This window comes from Excalfactoria chinensis, chromosome 5 (genome assembly GCF_039878825.1).
Source record: "Excalfactoria chinensis isolate bCotChi1 chromosome 5, bCotChi1.hap2, whole genome shotgun sequence".
Classification (NCBI taxonomy): Eukaryota; Metazoa; Chordata; class Aves; order Galliformes; family Phasianidae; genus Excalfactoria; species Excalfactoria chinensis.
This window is the reverse complement of record NC_092829.1, coordinates 45,397,027-45,412,777: the sequence shown is the minus strand read 5'-3', so window position 1 is coordinate 45,412,777 and position 15,751 is coordinate 45,397,027. Positions and strand designations below refer to the sequence as shown.

General features: G+C 42.7%; 1 protein-coding gene across 1 annotated transcript; it reads right to left on the bottom strand.

The window, feature by feature from the left end:
* Positions 1–6,567: 6,567 nt before the first annotated feature.
* On the bottom strand, positions 6,568–12,082 carry FGF3 (fibroblast growth factor 3). Its single transcript, XM_072338742.1, has 3 exons — positions 11,446–12,082; positions 9,821–9,924; positions 6,568–6,900 (listed from the first exon to the last, which is right to left on the bottom strand). The coding sequence occupies exons 1-3, from the start codon at positions 11,669–11,671 to the stop codon at positions 6,568–6,570; spliced, it is 663 nt and encodes a 220-aa protein (XP_072194843.1). The 5' UTR covers positions 11,672–12,082.
* Between the last annotated feature and the right edge of the window lie 3,669 nt (positions 12,083–15,751).

Below are 15,751 nucleotides of genomic sequence, written 5' to 3'. Positions count from 1 at the left end.
CAAATCTGAATGGTTCAGACTGCAATAGTGATGTTGCTGCCTTCAGTATTGTTACTGTAGGAAAGCACAGGATTTTCTTCACTATGTGAAGGCTGAACTTGTTTTTGTGATCAGAAAAGGGATGCACCCTGGATTTCAGAAAGTCTTCTGCTATGCAGTGGTGGCATCCTAACTATTGCAGAACTAAAACAGGATAGAGTTCTCTTTAACTGTCTAAATTTGGAGGGGGCTTGTGAATACTCACAGGGAAGGACAGTTACCATCAACTGTGCTTTAATTTTAGATCTGCTTGTTCACCTTCCTAAAACCTTCAAACCTTCTGAAAGGAAACAGGAGACATTTGAACTTGAGCACCACTGCAAACTTCAAAGGCGCTATTTATCATAGCTTAAAAACAATTAAAAAAACACAGTTCAATACATTTTCTCCCTATGTACAAAACATTTCAACAGTAAAAATACAAGAAGGAAGAACAAAAATCTTTGAACTAAAGAAACTGCTACCTTATTCAAGTTATTCAGTTCTGCTGTGATCTTTAGTTCTCACAGGGGTACATGTTTCCCAGTTTTCCCTGGGGAATCAGCATGGGTATTCTTTCTCTTCTTTTCTTTTACTAATTCTTGCTGCTGAAATGAACCTTCCCAGCATTAAGGTTATGGTAAGTGCTCTCATCTAAGGAATAGTGCAAAAATCAAGGTATCTTTTACTCATGAAGAAATAACAATTTTTTATTTTTATTTTTATTTTTTTTCATGAGGGCCCTAATTTGTTTATCACATGCTTTTACAGAAGACTCCAAAATCCCACAGTTGAGAGGGGGGGAAAAAAAAAGTCTGTAGCAAAAGCTAAGAATCCATGTTTATTTTTTAAAATGGAATTACTAGAACACAGGAAAAAATAGTCTTTCAGTCCCTTGTGCAGACATGGTGATATGCCTGGAAGACCGAAAGTCACCAAGAGTTGACTGGGGCCATCTTACATCAATTTCTTCTAGAAGATGTAGTAGTGTATGGCAGGATTCAACAGTTGACACAAAACGGTGTCCCCATAGAGGGACTGGGGCTGCTGAGATTCTTGGTGCCTGCAGCCACATTAATCCTTGCATGCTGAAGTCAGGAAAATGAAGTGTGGAGGTAGCCTCCAGTTCATCTCAGACTACTATGCTGACTCAAGTCACTGTGAGAAAACTTGAAGCTCAAACTCAAACATCAGACTTTTGTTTCTTGAATCCAGATTATATGTCTCTCATTTGGAAATGTTGTCAAGCATAGCTTATATTGTGTAAGTGGTAAATGACTGATATCACAAAGAATATTCTAACATATTGGAAGGACTTTGTGTTTCATCCCACAGTCTGTTGTTTTTCACTTGTGTGTTTCTTGGGTGGTGTATTTCACTAGTAGAAATACTGTTTTGTGACCAGTAGAAATCTGTTATATTTATTACTAATAAAACCAGGTTGTATCTCAAAAGGAGAAGAAAAGCTAGTGGTAAGGTCTCTTTTTGCACAGATTCTTGGTCTGATAAGTAGATCACAGCAGCTTCTTTCAAAATCAGTTTGTAGAGTGGCAAACTGAATTCTTTGCTTATGTTTAGCTTTTAGGAAACAATTCTGCATGCAAACTGAGTAAACTGTTGTCCCTCTTGAAAGTCTCTTTTTACTAGTCCTTCAGTACAATACTGGTGAATAAAATTAAAACATTTTAATTCCAGGAGTATAAAAATATAGAGATATGCTTTGCTCTGGGAACTCAGATGTAACTTATTTGTTGTACGTATATCACATTCAGTAGTTTGATGATTGGAAAACTAAGAAATGTTTGGCTGAATTTGTTTTAATATGTTTTCAGAAGGTACCTTGTAAACAAATGTCTTCCGATACTCTGAATTTTTGAGGCCAAAGAAAGTATTTCTCACTTTTAATGCAATCAATTATACATTTATTTATTTCAGAAGAAAATAACAAATAAATATGCAACACCTATATATACAGATATGAAGGTTCCTTTGGTGTACATAAAGAAAAAAATATCCCTAAGATTCAAAGCTTTCATTGTCATCATTAACAGCTTTAGTTTTTGACATTATCATCTAAGAGGGAGATTCTAGACTTCAGTGCCTAGCGGAGTGCACAGGGTAAAGGTTTTAGCTGGAACTCAAAGAAGTTTTTCAGTGCCACTAATTTGTGATGTCTCACATTGCCCTGCCTGGCTACAGTTTTAAATATATTCACTTGATTGCTTCTCCAAACTCTTATTTAATGATGAAGCTGCAAGTCGAGTGTTTGATGACTAATATCAGTGGCATCTATAATAGCTTTGCCTTCTAGATTGTTTTCAGCTTGAACTGTTCTGGATGGGAATAAACCTTCTGAAATCTGGGAAAATAACTTTATCCTTGATTCAGATGATTTAAAGAATCAGTTCAGCCTTGCCAACTAATTGGTTGAACTAATATCACCCCCATTCCTGAACCAGGTCCATGCAACCACCGAAAACAAAGGCATGTGTGGTCGAAAGGATTTCTTTGCTCGTTGTTGTGCAGAGGATTGTACAGCTGTGAAGAAAAGCAGAAAACAAAGAGGGAGAATCAGGAAGGAGAACAGGAAATCATAGAACTCACAAATGTGGTTGAAGCAAAAACCTGAACCAGAGAGTTCTTTGAGCAAGGCACTGTCATTAAAAGTCTGAACAATGAAGTCCACTACAGCTTGTGGTGGCTGAGAAAAACGAAGTTGATATGTACCTTCTAAAAAGTAAAGCTACCTTGAGAAACATCACTAGTCTCTTCTAAGTATGCAGTGCCAGTGGTAAGAGTGTAGAGTAATTTCTGAGTAAAATTGGAGTGCTATTTGTGGCAAAGAAAATTAATGATGGTAGCAGGGTTTGTAGAGGAGTGTCAGACCTATAGCAATTGGTGAAATCATTTCAGAATGATGATACTCAATTAGAGGGAAAATCCACATTAAGAAAGGGGAGAATATTGTGTGAATGAGTTGGGAAATACATAGTTATTCAACATGGGGTAGTAATTTACTTTTTGTAAAAAAGATGCTGCATTTTATGAACAGACAGCCACAAAAATACTAACAACACAACCGTAGACCAGACAATTTGGATGAAGTTTTGAGCAGTTTGGCTGTTGTGATGAGCTAGAGTAAGGATTAAATGAACATAAAAAAATCTAGATATAAATAGAAAGACATGAATCAGACTGCACTCATCTGTTTGAGAGGGTGACTGCATCAGACAGGACATTCGAATGCTTTTTGTCCCTATTAGCTACCTGAATAAATCCAGTGAGGAGTCACCGCATTGTCTCAGCTCAAGCAGAGCCATTCACCTCAGCTGGTAAAACTCTGCATTCTGTCAATTTTGCTGCAGAACTTGAGTCATTAATTACAGCAGCGCACAGGAGAATGAAGCATGTGTATGGAGACTCTTTTAAGTTATCCCATCATGTTCTGATCTTAAAAAATAAAACGTTGTATGTCATACAACCAAGATAATTATTGTGAATAGAATTTCAGCTTGTCTGTGCTTGGGAACTGTGGAATTCAGGGCTGCTAAAAGAATACTGAGTAATAAATGTCTGTAATGAAAAGTATTTCAACAGGAGCAATAATATTTCTCATAAGATAAAAAAGTTCCCAAAGCCATCCCCTTTGAATTGCTACATGGAGATTGAGTGAAGAAAAATTCTAGGAATGTTCAAAAAAAAACACCAAAAAAAGCTTTAAATGAATGTGAAAAATCATCACTTGCCCACACTAGTTAAAGTACCGTTGAGCTTCACCGTTTAATTATTTTCCTTTTGTCCACCCTCTCCTTTTTTTCAGTGCCAGTATTTTAGAATTTGTTGGATTGAAAACTGAAACTGGGATGTGAATATAATTTGTGTGTTAAGCTAAAATTTGTTGCAGTTTCCCTTGGAAGGTGCTCAGACTAATACTCCTACAACAAGCATGTGGCGAAGATAGGAGTAAGGAAATTCCTACGTCACCCATAGCAATTATTTCCTGCAGTGTTACAGCAGGTAGTTTGAGAGGTAGAAGGGGGAAAAAAAAATACAAAAAATTGGTAAAAATGGAGAAAGAAAAGCGAAAGAGATGGTCAGCACACTATAACCCCTTGAGAAAAGCTAGGAGTGAAGTCTATATACTGGTAGAAAAGGGACTTGTATCTGGTATCAAGATGCTGTCTTTGCATTTTGGGATATAGCAATTAATTGTTTGTCTTTAGGTGGTCAGGATTGTATAAAAAAATGTGTGATTGGGTGCATTGGTTTTTGCAAGGGAGAAAGCTGAGAATGGATCTGGTTGTTCCTGCAGATTAGGAAGAAGCAGGTCTAAAAGCATCCCAAACCAAAAGTATCCTCCTTGAACATCAGAAATCAGACATGAGGAAAAATGTTTTTGATCTTCAGCCATAGGTTATCTTTCCCTCTGCAATTTGCAGTTACTAATGCTTTCCTATACTTCTGTTTTGTACTTCAGAGCTGCAGAGACTACCTTAGTGCCTATCTCTTTTCTGCCTGTTTGGGCTGTTCATCTCTCACCAGTACCTGAAGGGAAATGCTGAGCTGACATAGGGTAGCATGGTGCAGTCAGTGCTATGCTGCCAGAACACCCTTGGCAAATAGGATACAAAATCTGACTTTCTTCAGTGATTGAAAAAACTCTAAAAGGATGTTGTGAATCCTGCTATAGTTTGGAGCTTGTGTGGTTCACGGGAGAGTAAGCAAAACAGAATACCTGAACTCTTTTGTGCCTTCTTCATCCTCTTTTTTTTCTTTGTGCAGATTTTCTGCTGGTTCCTGGCATAGAGGACACTGTGATGCCTGATGACTTCTGTGCAGATCCCATCACCATTTTCAGTTACTTTGCATGGGTAAGAAAATTTGGGAACATGGTTCTCCATTGCCTGTACTATTTTTAAGACAAGATCTATTCTGAATGCTACATATTATGTTATTTAATGTACATTATTTTAGCATCTTTTTTACATGTGTTTTAGATAGGCAGATATAAAAGAATTTTTACTTTCTTGTTCTGACAAAGTTTCTTTCACTGTTGGAATATTATAAAAAGGTACAAAGGTGGAAGTAAAACAATATAGTTGTTGATGTAAAGACGACTTTAGGAATGTAGGCAGTGCTGTACACCTGCTTACTAGGCACCGTAAGCTCATCATATGGATTAATTTTAAAACTCTTTCACAGAATTCTTCCCTTAGTCATGGATGATTCCACTAACTGGTTTTAAAAGATCTTACAGTTACTCAGTAAATAGCCCACAAGAAGACCTCCATGGTAATATGTCTTCATATGGGATTTGCACTTGTTTCCATCTAATGTCATGTTTAGCTTACAGATCTTTTGTCCAGTTCAGGTTGAATGCTTATTTCAGCTTATTTCCCAACTGTGCTGTGTCAGGGATGAATTCTAGCAGATCTCACCATGATTATCATTACCTGTGTTTGTCAAGTGCATTTAAACTTTTTACATTGTTCTATCATCTCTGTGATGTGAAGAGAAAACTTTGAAGCTCAAAATTAACTTTGTGTTGTGAAATCTTCAGTAAAAATGAATAATCTCATTAATCCCTATCTAGACTTGTGGTTTTCCATTTAGGACTATGTCATGAAAATAAGTCATTGAATGAAAAATCAGAATATAGCAGCTATAAATTTGTATGTCTGGTGTGACTGGTTTCCCAGTACTTGGTAAAGACTGTCACCCCCAGTGCTGAATTTTTCCATATCTTATATTCAGTCAACACCACAAACTCAGCTCTCAGGTTGTACTCAAGTACTATTTTAGGAGAGGATTTATGAAATGGCGAGCAGATGTATATGGCTAAAGCCAGTGCAAATGTCACTTTATCAACATTAATTTGAATGATGAGATCAAACATCTTTTTTAATTTTAATTAAATAAATTCAAAAATGACCTTGTAATGTGTAGGTCTCTTGATCTGTTTAAAGTAGCTTATAACTTTAGGTTTCCTGAATGACCATGGAAAATAATTGATACTAGTTGATCACATAATAAAAATAAATATCTGTTAGTTACAAAGTAAACAGGTTTTTGATCTCTGTGTACCATAAAAATAGTAGCAGTTGCTCATAAAAAGCTCCGCTAAGAGAGTCATGAAGGTGCTCTGCTTTCTTTATAGACATGGAATTGGTACGTGTGCAGTGTTTTTACCATCTGGGAGAACATGTCACTTAGATAGTACTCTATGGCAAGTTAGAATGAAAAGACTAGTAATTAAAATTATTATTGTTGTTATTATTATTAAGAAAAGAAAAATGCGAAAGCTGTTGACATAATTATCACATTAAACTAAATTACACCGTAATGTGCTTTATCTCTTCTCATGTCTCTCTTACGGCGGATAATAACTCTAAAATATCTATAAGTAAGCAATGTACGTTTGGTTATATTACACATCGTATAAAAATGTCCATGTTAATGCCTGCCATTCAGTCACCATTGTTAGTTTTCTTTAGTAGTATTTTGTAGACTTGCTCACTTCCAGTTCCAATGCAAGCTCTTCCTGCTCCATCAGCGTCCTCTCCTTTTCCGCTGGTTCTTACTGGGAGGTTTCAGGAGGCTCTCTCTGTATCTCACATTTGTGTGGAACAGTCGGACCATTTCATGGTCTTTGCTATCCAATACTCTGGGCAGAAAGAGAGAGGATTTCTGTGTCCTGCGTGTTTTAAAGCCCCTTCTGGGTCGTCCTTTCCCATTGACTGAGACGTACCAGAGTCTCTCTGCACTGGCCTTGCGCTTGGTGCTGGCTCCACTGGGTACAGTCCGGTACAGACGGGATGCATAGGTGTTGTAGCCCAGTTCATGAATCCTTTCCACAAACTCACATTCTGTATTATAGTTCTCCTGGAAAGCAAACATGACAATGATTAAGAAAGACTATTCAGGTAGTAGCTCTCTTACCTCTATCAGACTGAACTAAAGTCAAATACAAGACTGTGATAGGTTATAGGCAAAGGGTAGAGCCACATGCGATATGAAACAGCCTACAGTTTAATGTAAAGTATGACTCTTTAATTGGTATATTATTAGTTAGGTATACCCACAGTCACATAATCCAATTTATTGCAATATTTTGAGCTGTGAACAATATGTTTATGAAACCTCTTTATTTCAGCAGCACAAAAGGGAGGTCTCTTGCCCACCTGTGTTGCTCCAAAATGCTAGGCTGCTCCATTATCAGAGACTATAATGAGGAGTACATGTCCATCCTGACTACTCACATTTCACAGGATCTGTCAAGTTTCCATCTTTCTCTCAGCTGAGAATAAGGGGAAAGGAGTGCAAAAGCGTGGTATGAGCAATGCCTTCCCCCTCTGTGGGAGCAGTTGGAGCAGTGCAGATAGAGGACCTCCCACGTTGTACATCTTCAGTTTCTTAAATACAGAACTGCCTCTGCTGCATCTGTGTGATGAAGACCTCAGCATCTTAACATGTGTAAGGCACAGAGGAACTGCTGCTGTAGTCTCTGTGGAGGTTTTCCTTTAGAAATGCCCCTCTGGAGGATGTGCAGAGGGCACAGATGGCTGGGCTGGACCAGAAAAACCATAGGGTCCATTAGCAGCATGTCTTTAATGCTGTTCACTCCCCAGAAATTCTGATAGGCATTTAACATGATTTTAAAAGACTCCACATGTCTCAGTTGCACAGCCGTAAAACGGAAGTGCCCTTCTTTGCGAGGACAAGGTTTTCATATGCTGTGGTGCTGGAGCCCATGCAACTGCCATATGTAGGTGGATTCCTGTTGCTATCTCCCTCAGATCTGTCTGCAGGGAGTTTATCACAGAGGATAAACCTTGAGGATTATCACAATCTGCTACAGAACATAAAGGAGTCCTGCAGATTCAACAAGCTCAATTTATTGACACGGGGAAATTTGTGAACCAAGGGATAACTGAGTTATTCCAGTTCCTTTCTGTAGAGGCTCCCTGTCTCATTATCCCTAGACAAGTCGGTCTTATTTCAAAAGAGGGCTTGTGCAGGCTCCAGGCACAATAACACACATGAAATAGTCAGTCAGCTTTTCTAGGCAAGCGAACACAAGATCTTTCTCCTGAGCTTAGCCTTCCCACTTCGCTTTTGCTGTGACAAAAGCATGAATGAAAGAACCATTTCCTGAACTGTCCCTCCAGCTTTGTAACAGTCTGTCTCAAACATGAGATGGAAAAACAAATTATCTTTTTGGGTTGTACAGGAACTTTTCACAGCTGATACTCTTTGGAATACAATGGCTAAACAAACTTCAAAATGATGTGATTTTTTTCTCATGCTTCAGAGAGAAGTCCTAGAAAAAAGACCTCTCTGGCTTTTCTCCACTGTTTGCTCAGAATTTGTTCACTCTGATTTTAATTCAGTTAAATTAACCTGGAGGAATACCCATTTGGAACAAGAAAGAGATAAAGATAAAAAAAGAACTTGAGAATTCTTCCTTTCCTTTCATTCCTTTTCTTTGCATCTGACTCTGGCTGACAGAAGAGATCCATTGAAAAATATGTTCATATTTAATGAGAATATTAGCTGGAGGCATAGCAGTGTCACAGAAGATCTAATACTCCCTAATTCTACTTCATATGCACTTTCCTTTGCCAAAATTGTTTGTTGCCTTGTCTTCTGGACCAGCGAAGAATCATCATATTTACACAGTGCCCCTTTAACTAACAGGTGTCAAGTGGGGCACATTACAAAATCTGGGTTATAAATACTATCAGGATGATGTTCTTGGAAAGGCAGAGTAAAAGACATTAAAGCAGGGAGGTGACCGAGTTGATTGTATTAAGTAGGCTGCATTTGTAAGGAAAAGTCTCATGTGTCTTGACGATATGTTGTGCTGTTCAAATCAACAGAATTACGTAGAATGACTATTTTGAAGAAGGAAATTTCACGGAGCTGAATTTCACCCTCTTCAAAATTGCTTTCCTACTGCAGGGTTCCTGGAGAAACTGCACGGTGTGTACGTTACACAGTTGCAGATCACAAGATTGCCAGGGGTGTAATCAAAGATGCTGGAAGAAATTCAAGTAGGTAGATAATGTGCACAGTACCTTCACAGTGGTTAGCACACCTTCATGTGTCCCTGAGTGTAAAGAAGTCTGAGCAGAAGTATTTTATTCACTGAGTGGAAATACTGGCTGGGCTGAAAAGGCAAGACTCCTGTAAATGGCAGCAGAGCTCACATATTGCTTCAGAGGTCAGGACAAATGTGAACAGAGTGCAATAAGGTGTTTATTTTCACCTTTATCTTCTTACAACTTCCAATGCTCCCTTTCCTTGCTATAGCTCTGCTTTTTTGCCCATTAATTCTTCCACTGTCCAACTGCCACATGTGGAGGAACTCGCATCAGTAGGTTGGTTTCCTGTAGCTTCTGGATATACTTAATCTGACATTTATATTCCCAGGCAGCAGCCAAGGCAGACTTTGAATACAAATCCAGAAGCATTGAGGATAGAGATATATATCCTGCACTGTAAGGCTGGCCCCAGAGAGTTTATCAGTGTACACCATTGCCCAAGAAATTTGGCCACATGAAATATTTTTGCAGAATACACTCTTCTGCCTTTGTCTGTAAAGGCAGTTAGAAAGTAAGTGTGCAGCTTCTTTCTGCTCCTTGAAGGTGATGTTACTAGTAATGATTCTAGAGAGAAATCCATTAAGACATTAAATCTTATCACAATAAACATTCATTTGTAAGAAATTGGTGTTCCACACTGAACCTGCTCTCATCGCAGGAAATGACAGACCTATGCCAAAGACTTAACCAAAACTTACTGATGCATAGAGTCTGCCCCTTTTGTTCATGGCCAGGTATCTACCAGAGAACAAGCCCTTGATAGCGACGATCCCGACATCAACAGCAGTTATTTCAAGGATACCTAGAAACAGAAACAAATGAGACGTTTTGTTGCTCCCCATCACATGCAATTTGTTGACATACTTTTGAATGGCTGCTTAACTGTGGAGTATGATTTCACAGCTATCACTAGCCCACCTCAAAACCATACTGTGACTATACTGCAGTATGCAGAACAAGACTCTTATCTGAAGCAATGTAAAACAACAAGGATGTGGGGCTTGTTTGAGGCAAGCTTGACAATAAACCCTCAGATGTCTGATTGAGATTGAACTCTTTCAAAAATGAAAAAGATCCGACACTGAACTAGAGGTTCACTTAATCCTATATGTATATAGAAAAGTTTAAATCCTCTTTAATGCTTAGGAACACAAGAGCTCTTGACTTATTGAAACCCATCACAAAGCTTTCCATTTCAGGACAAAGCCCTTGCTGGGGTCTCCAGAGGGTAAAACAGCATTTTAGAGCCACGTATATAATCATGAAAGGAACTTGTCCTTTAGGAGATTGGTGTAGCTCTCCAGATAAGGACAATGAGACTGCCTGTGCTAAGTTAAAAGGGAGATAATGTTTCAGGCTGTCAAAGATGAGATCTCAAATACTGGAAGGACATCACAGGTGAGGGTGGCACACAACCTGCCAAAATGTCTATGCCCAATCAAATGTGCCATGACACTGAAGGAGGCACAAATGACACAAGGGATAGGATGCTGTACTGCCTGCACAGCGTTCTCTGGCTTCAACTGCTCTCAGTTTGCCTGATGTAGTCCAACAGCTCGGTGCTGGCTGTGATGGTCTGGAGATGAGAGACCGCCGTGGCACACAAACCCATCGCTGCCTGTTGGCAGTGACAGAGCAGAGCCAGGGCCCCGTCCCATCTGCAAAGCTGCCTCTTAGCCTGATCACGCCTGTGAGATCTATGGTGATTTTGGTACAGCTGTTTTGAATCAGCCACCGGTTCGCCGCTGAAGGATGTCTCCTCCGGGCTTTGATAGCGAGGGGGTTTTCCTCTAGGAAATCGTGGTTTTCCTTTGAGGACTTCAGACAGATCCCTGAGGTCCCTCTATCTCTGTGTGCCATCACCAGCCGGGATTTACGCTTCCTGGGGCGGCGGGGCAGGGCTGTGCCCACGGGCAGCTGCGGGGGTTCCCGGAGGCAGCGGTGAGCCCCCTCACCCAATCCCCCGCTCCGACATGTCGCGTTTCACCTCAGCCGTCGCCGGCACTTAACGGAAGGGGCAGATGTGCTTCGGCCCGAGGGAGGCAAACCAGGGAGGGCCGAGGGCTGCATGCAGCCGGGTGAGGCGAAAGCAGCTCCGTGGGTCCTAGCACTCCGAGAGCAGGAGAGTACCTCGGGGCCCCCGGTGACGCGGCAGCGCCGGGCAGGGGAGGAGCAGCTGGAGAGCCCCGTCCCGTCCCGCTCCGTCCCCGGCATCGCCCGCATCCTCGCAGCGCAGGACGCAATTGGTCCGAACGAGGGACCCCCTCCCCGCTCAGCCCAGCCCGGGGGGAGCGGGCCTGGGAAAGGTGCGCCCGGTACTTACTAAAGACGCTATTTTTCTCCAAGGTGCCGTTGATCTTGCCGCCGGGGTGGATCTGCAGGTGGTACTTGGTGGCACAGTAGAGCTTCCTGCGACGGGGCGCTCCCCCGAGATGCTCATAGACGCCGCCGCGCCCCCCCGCATCCCGCGGGGCCCTCGGGGAGGCCGTAGCGGCCGGGACGCGCGGCTCGGGCAGCAGGGCGAGCAGCAGGAGCCAGATCACGAGCATCGTGGCATGGTGGCCGCCGCGCTCAGCCTGCGGGAGTGTGGAGGCTCAGGGCGAGCGGCACCGGCGTTCCCATTAACGGCGTCCGGCTAGCGGCGCGTCGGGGCGGCACGGCGCGCACCGTGTCCAGAGGCGAAGCATCGGCAAGTTTTTATCATCGGCCCCGATCTGGCCCTTTTATCTGTCTCAGATTTACTTAAATCAATAGACATCGGCGAAGGCCGCCGAGGAGTCCCAGCTGTTTGCGTGAGATGGAGCTGCAGCGCTCAGCCTTCTCCTTGGGTTTCCAGCTAGGCAGACGGCACGAGAAGCAGGAGGAGGGGGGTGAGAGAGCCCCGCTGAATTTCGGCAGGAGGCTGCGGGGAAATAGCTGACCGACGGAGCATAGAAATAAAAGCGGCTCCCCGCAACAATAGCCCGATCTGCGACCAATTGATACGAAGCAGAGAAGGCAAAAGGTATCGCTCTCGTGTGAACTCCCAGAGTGCAGCGTGGATAAAATTACACAGCATCCCCGCTGCCCCCACGCACACCTCCCCCCCGGAGCGGGGGCTGCCCGCGGCCACCTCCCTACGCTCCTCGCAAAAGCCGCGCAGCCTCCGCAGACCACCGCGCAGCCCCGCGGCCACCGGCGACCTCAGCGAACACCTCGGTTAGGCGGCTTTAGGAAAAGCGGGAGCATGAAAAAGCCGGGCGGAGAGCGTCTCGGTGGCTTTCACTCAGGGTCTCCCCCCACCTCGCTTTGGTGTTGAAAGCAAACAGCTATCCCTAAATCCACCAACTCCCAGTTACGAATAACACGCGTTATTTAGGTAGGTCTTTCAAGATGCAGTCACTTCTAAATTAACTTCGACAAAGTGGGGCCCAGCCGGAAAGCAAATGTTGTTACATGGGTGCTCAATGCATTTGCAAGAGGCTGGAGCTAATCCTTTTTCCTAACTGCGGTACCTCATTAGCTGTAGCAGCTCCGCACTCTCTACCGCGCAGCTTCACACCGCTGCCCACGCCTAGGAATAAATGGAGGGGAAGGCAAGATGTCCAACAGCTCGGTCCTTCGTGACGCTCAAAGGCGGCTCGTTAATTAGATTTGCATCTGAAATGGGCAGTGGGAGTTTTGGGGAAGTGTTTGGGCGATAATTAGTATTAATGTGCTCGGAGGGCACGCAAATACACCTTTGAAGTGAAGCACGACAGAATTCAACTGCCTGACCTTCACCGATATAATTTTTTCCCGCTGTCGGCGCACAAGAAGAGGTCTATAAAATATTTTAAAGGACATTCCTACGCAGAGCAAGAGGGTTTTCTTACACGTTAATAAAAGGAAGCTTTTACTAGCGGGAAAAGAAGTGAAGGGATGCGACCTGCCTCCCCGCTTTAAGCCGCGCTCAATATTTAGTAGTTCACCAAGGCTAAAAGGCTTTTCATTACACGGCCGTCTGAAATAAAAGGAAACACATAAAAACCCATAAGCTCCCCTCTCCGCCATTGCCACCCCTTCCTCCCTTTCTTCCCCACCCGTTCAGCCCCCGCCTCATGGGGAGAGTCGGATCTGGGAATGAGAGATGTTTGTACAATTAATTCTTTACTGCTGTTTTGTTTTCCCTCAGTACCACTTCCAGGCACTAACGCCATTGCAGTCTATTTAGGAAAAGTAAATATAAATAAAAATAAAATGAAAATAAAGCGCCGTGGCCGTTTGAAAATAAGCACGCAGGCGCTCCAGTCCCCCTTCCCACGGCCTGTGGGAGGGGTGACTACACCGGGCCCGGGTCCCTCCGCCCCCCTCCCCACGGGGACCCGCGGTCCCTGCTGGGCCAGAGGACAGCGGAGGACCCCCCGAGGGACTCTGGAACTCAGGGAGACGTGCTCTGCGGTACAGTATGTATCAACTCTCGGTGACGACAGCATCTCCCCAACATGAAGGTGCGCAGATGACGTTGTATCATTTTGGATTTGCAGAGCGTTTTTCATCAGCGCTCTGAAAAAACAAGCCCACAAAATCCTCCTCCCACCGCAGTAATAAACCCAAAAGAGCAGTGGGTGGAAGGGTAACGCGTTAATGACTTCTGCTCAGATTGCTTCCATCTTGATCACATTTTCATAATTAGCACCATCATCTACAAATCTTTCCGCCCTGGGCTTCCCAAGCGGTGTGTGCTCTGCTTCTTAGGGAGGGGAGCGCTCACAGGTCTGTCATTAATGGGTCCCTTTCAAATGAAATGAATACGACCTCCACCAAAATATCAAAGGGCTACAGCTACCTCGCCTCACTCGGCACAACGCTGAATAGCCAGCAACCTGACGTCGTTCTGCTCTAGGCAGACATCTATACAATAAAACATAAGCCTACCCTTGTATATTTTAAGTTGTCTGGTGACCATTTCGGAAAACAAAAAGGGTCCCTTTGATGTGGTCTGATTCTAGCAGAGGGTGGGACGTCAGATGTGGTCTACCGATTCTTTCTGGAAATATTTTTAATGATGCCCCAAAGCTCCTTGTAGCCCTAAAGTAATAATCAGAGAGCAGTTCGGGTCTGTTACTTAACGTGGAGGGGAGAGTAAGGTTTAGATCGTGTATAACTACACTAGAATTACAGTCTACAACGATCTATTAATTCATTTGAAACGTGTAACTTTAAATGGAACATCCTAGGTGTCTGTGATTCCCTAAGCTTGATCTTGCTAATGGGATTTTTCTATGCTTTCTTAGTGGAAAGCCACGAAGGCAGCGTTTCCCTCAGCAAGCCAGTGGGTAAAAGCGTGTGCATTTGACACAGATGTTTTTATTCTTATCGTGTGCTCTGATTCCAAAGCACACAAAGCACCGGTGTTCCTAACTGGCTGTCCTCGCAGAGGGGTAGGCTCGTAGGGGGGTAGGTGTGTCCAAGAGCTGAGTGACAAATCAATGCATATTGCTCTTCAGGTGTCATGTAAATGTAAACACTGGAAATAAATGAACACATTTGAAAGCCTCGCCTAAAAAAAAAAAAGAAGGGGGGGGGGAGGGAAAAACAATATTTATTTATTTATTTATTTAGCCCAGATTCAGCTTGAAAGCAGCTGATGTAATTTCCTACTGCCGAGCAGCTGCCCCGCGCGCAGCAGTAATTTACAGCAGCCGCTACTCTAACGAGGAGGAAGTTGCAATTTGTAGAGCAATAAATACTGAGGCGGTGGGAGGAGTCCCCCAGAAGGAAAAACGCCTTTCTTTTCCAATTAAAAACTCCGTCTTGGTATCACCGCGGATCGTGGGAAGGTCTGAAAGGAAAACGCGGCAGTCCCGGTGAGGAGAAGGTGTTTGTTTGTGGCTGAGCCGTGTCATCTCACGAGCAAAGCTTTTCTGCTCGCTGCAGTTTGCTCACACCTGCTGTTGGTGTCGGGTGGAGGTTCTGAAATTCAATTAATTTCACTCAGCTCTATCTTCTTTGCTTTGTGGTCTCCTAGTGGGGTTATTCTGCACCCTGTGAACAATATAATCTCGTTTAAATGACTTTCCAGACCACACAGATCACGTTACCCGCTTCTATGCATGTAGGCAATATTGTTTATTGGATTGTATGCTCTGAACTCCTGAAAAGCAGGAGGGGAGTGGAGGAGAAAACTCTAGGCAAGAACTTGATGGTTTCCAAAGTTTAGGATGCTTTCTTGGTCAGAGATAGTAAGATTTAGGTAGTTTCCAATTAAAACCAATACAAAGAACTCTCTAAAGGAAACCTTGTGTGTGTAACAAGTATGCTATCACTTGTCTCCATCCATTCATATGTGTGTTTGGTGGTTTTTTTTTGTTTGTTTGCTTTTTGTGTTTTTTTTTTTTTCATAATCATTATGCTTTAATGAAAAAAAGTCAATCTCAGGTCTTCAGATTTAGGATGATACTGTTCATTTTATACTAACGATGTGAGCAATTGCTATAATGCACTTCAGGCAACAAATTCATTTTGAACAGTCAAACCTCTGTATTTGAGTTAAAAACACGTGGTTTACTGTCGTAGTTGAGCTCTGCTAACCTATCTGTTACATGTATACATCATAAATACTCATTATTACTATTGTTTATGATGTATAGTTTATTGAGATCAACGTA

What these genes read in the sequence shown, in the direction of transcription:
- FGF3 (XM_072338742.1), bottom strand. Translation starts at nt 11,671, where the DNA reads ATGCTCGTGATCTGGCTCCTGCTGCTCGCCCTGCTGCCCGAGCCGCGC. An exon ending in GGAGAAAAATAGCGTCTTTA is followed by an intron (nt 9,925 to 11,445) that starts GTAAGTACCGGG and finishes TTCTGTTTCTAG; the next exon opens with GTATCCTTGAAATAACTGCT. An exon ending in GGGGCAGACTCTATGCATCA is followed by an intron (nt 6,901 to 9,820) that starts GTAAGTTTTGGT and finishes TTTGCTTTCCAG; the next exon opens with GAGAACTATAATACAGAATG.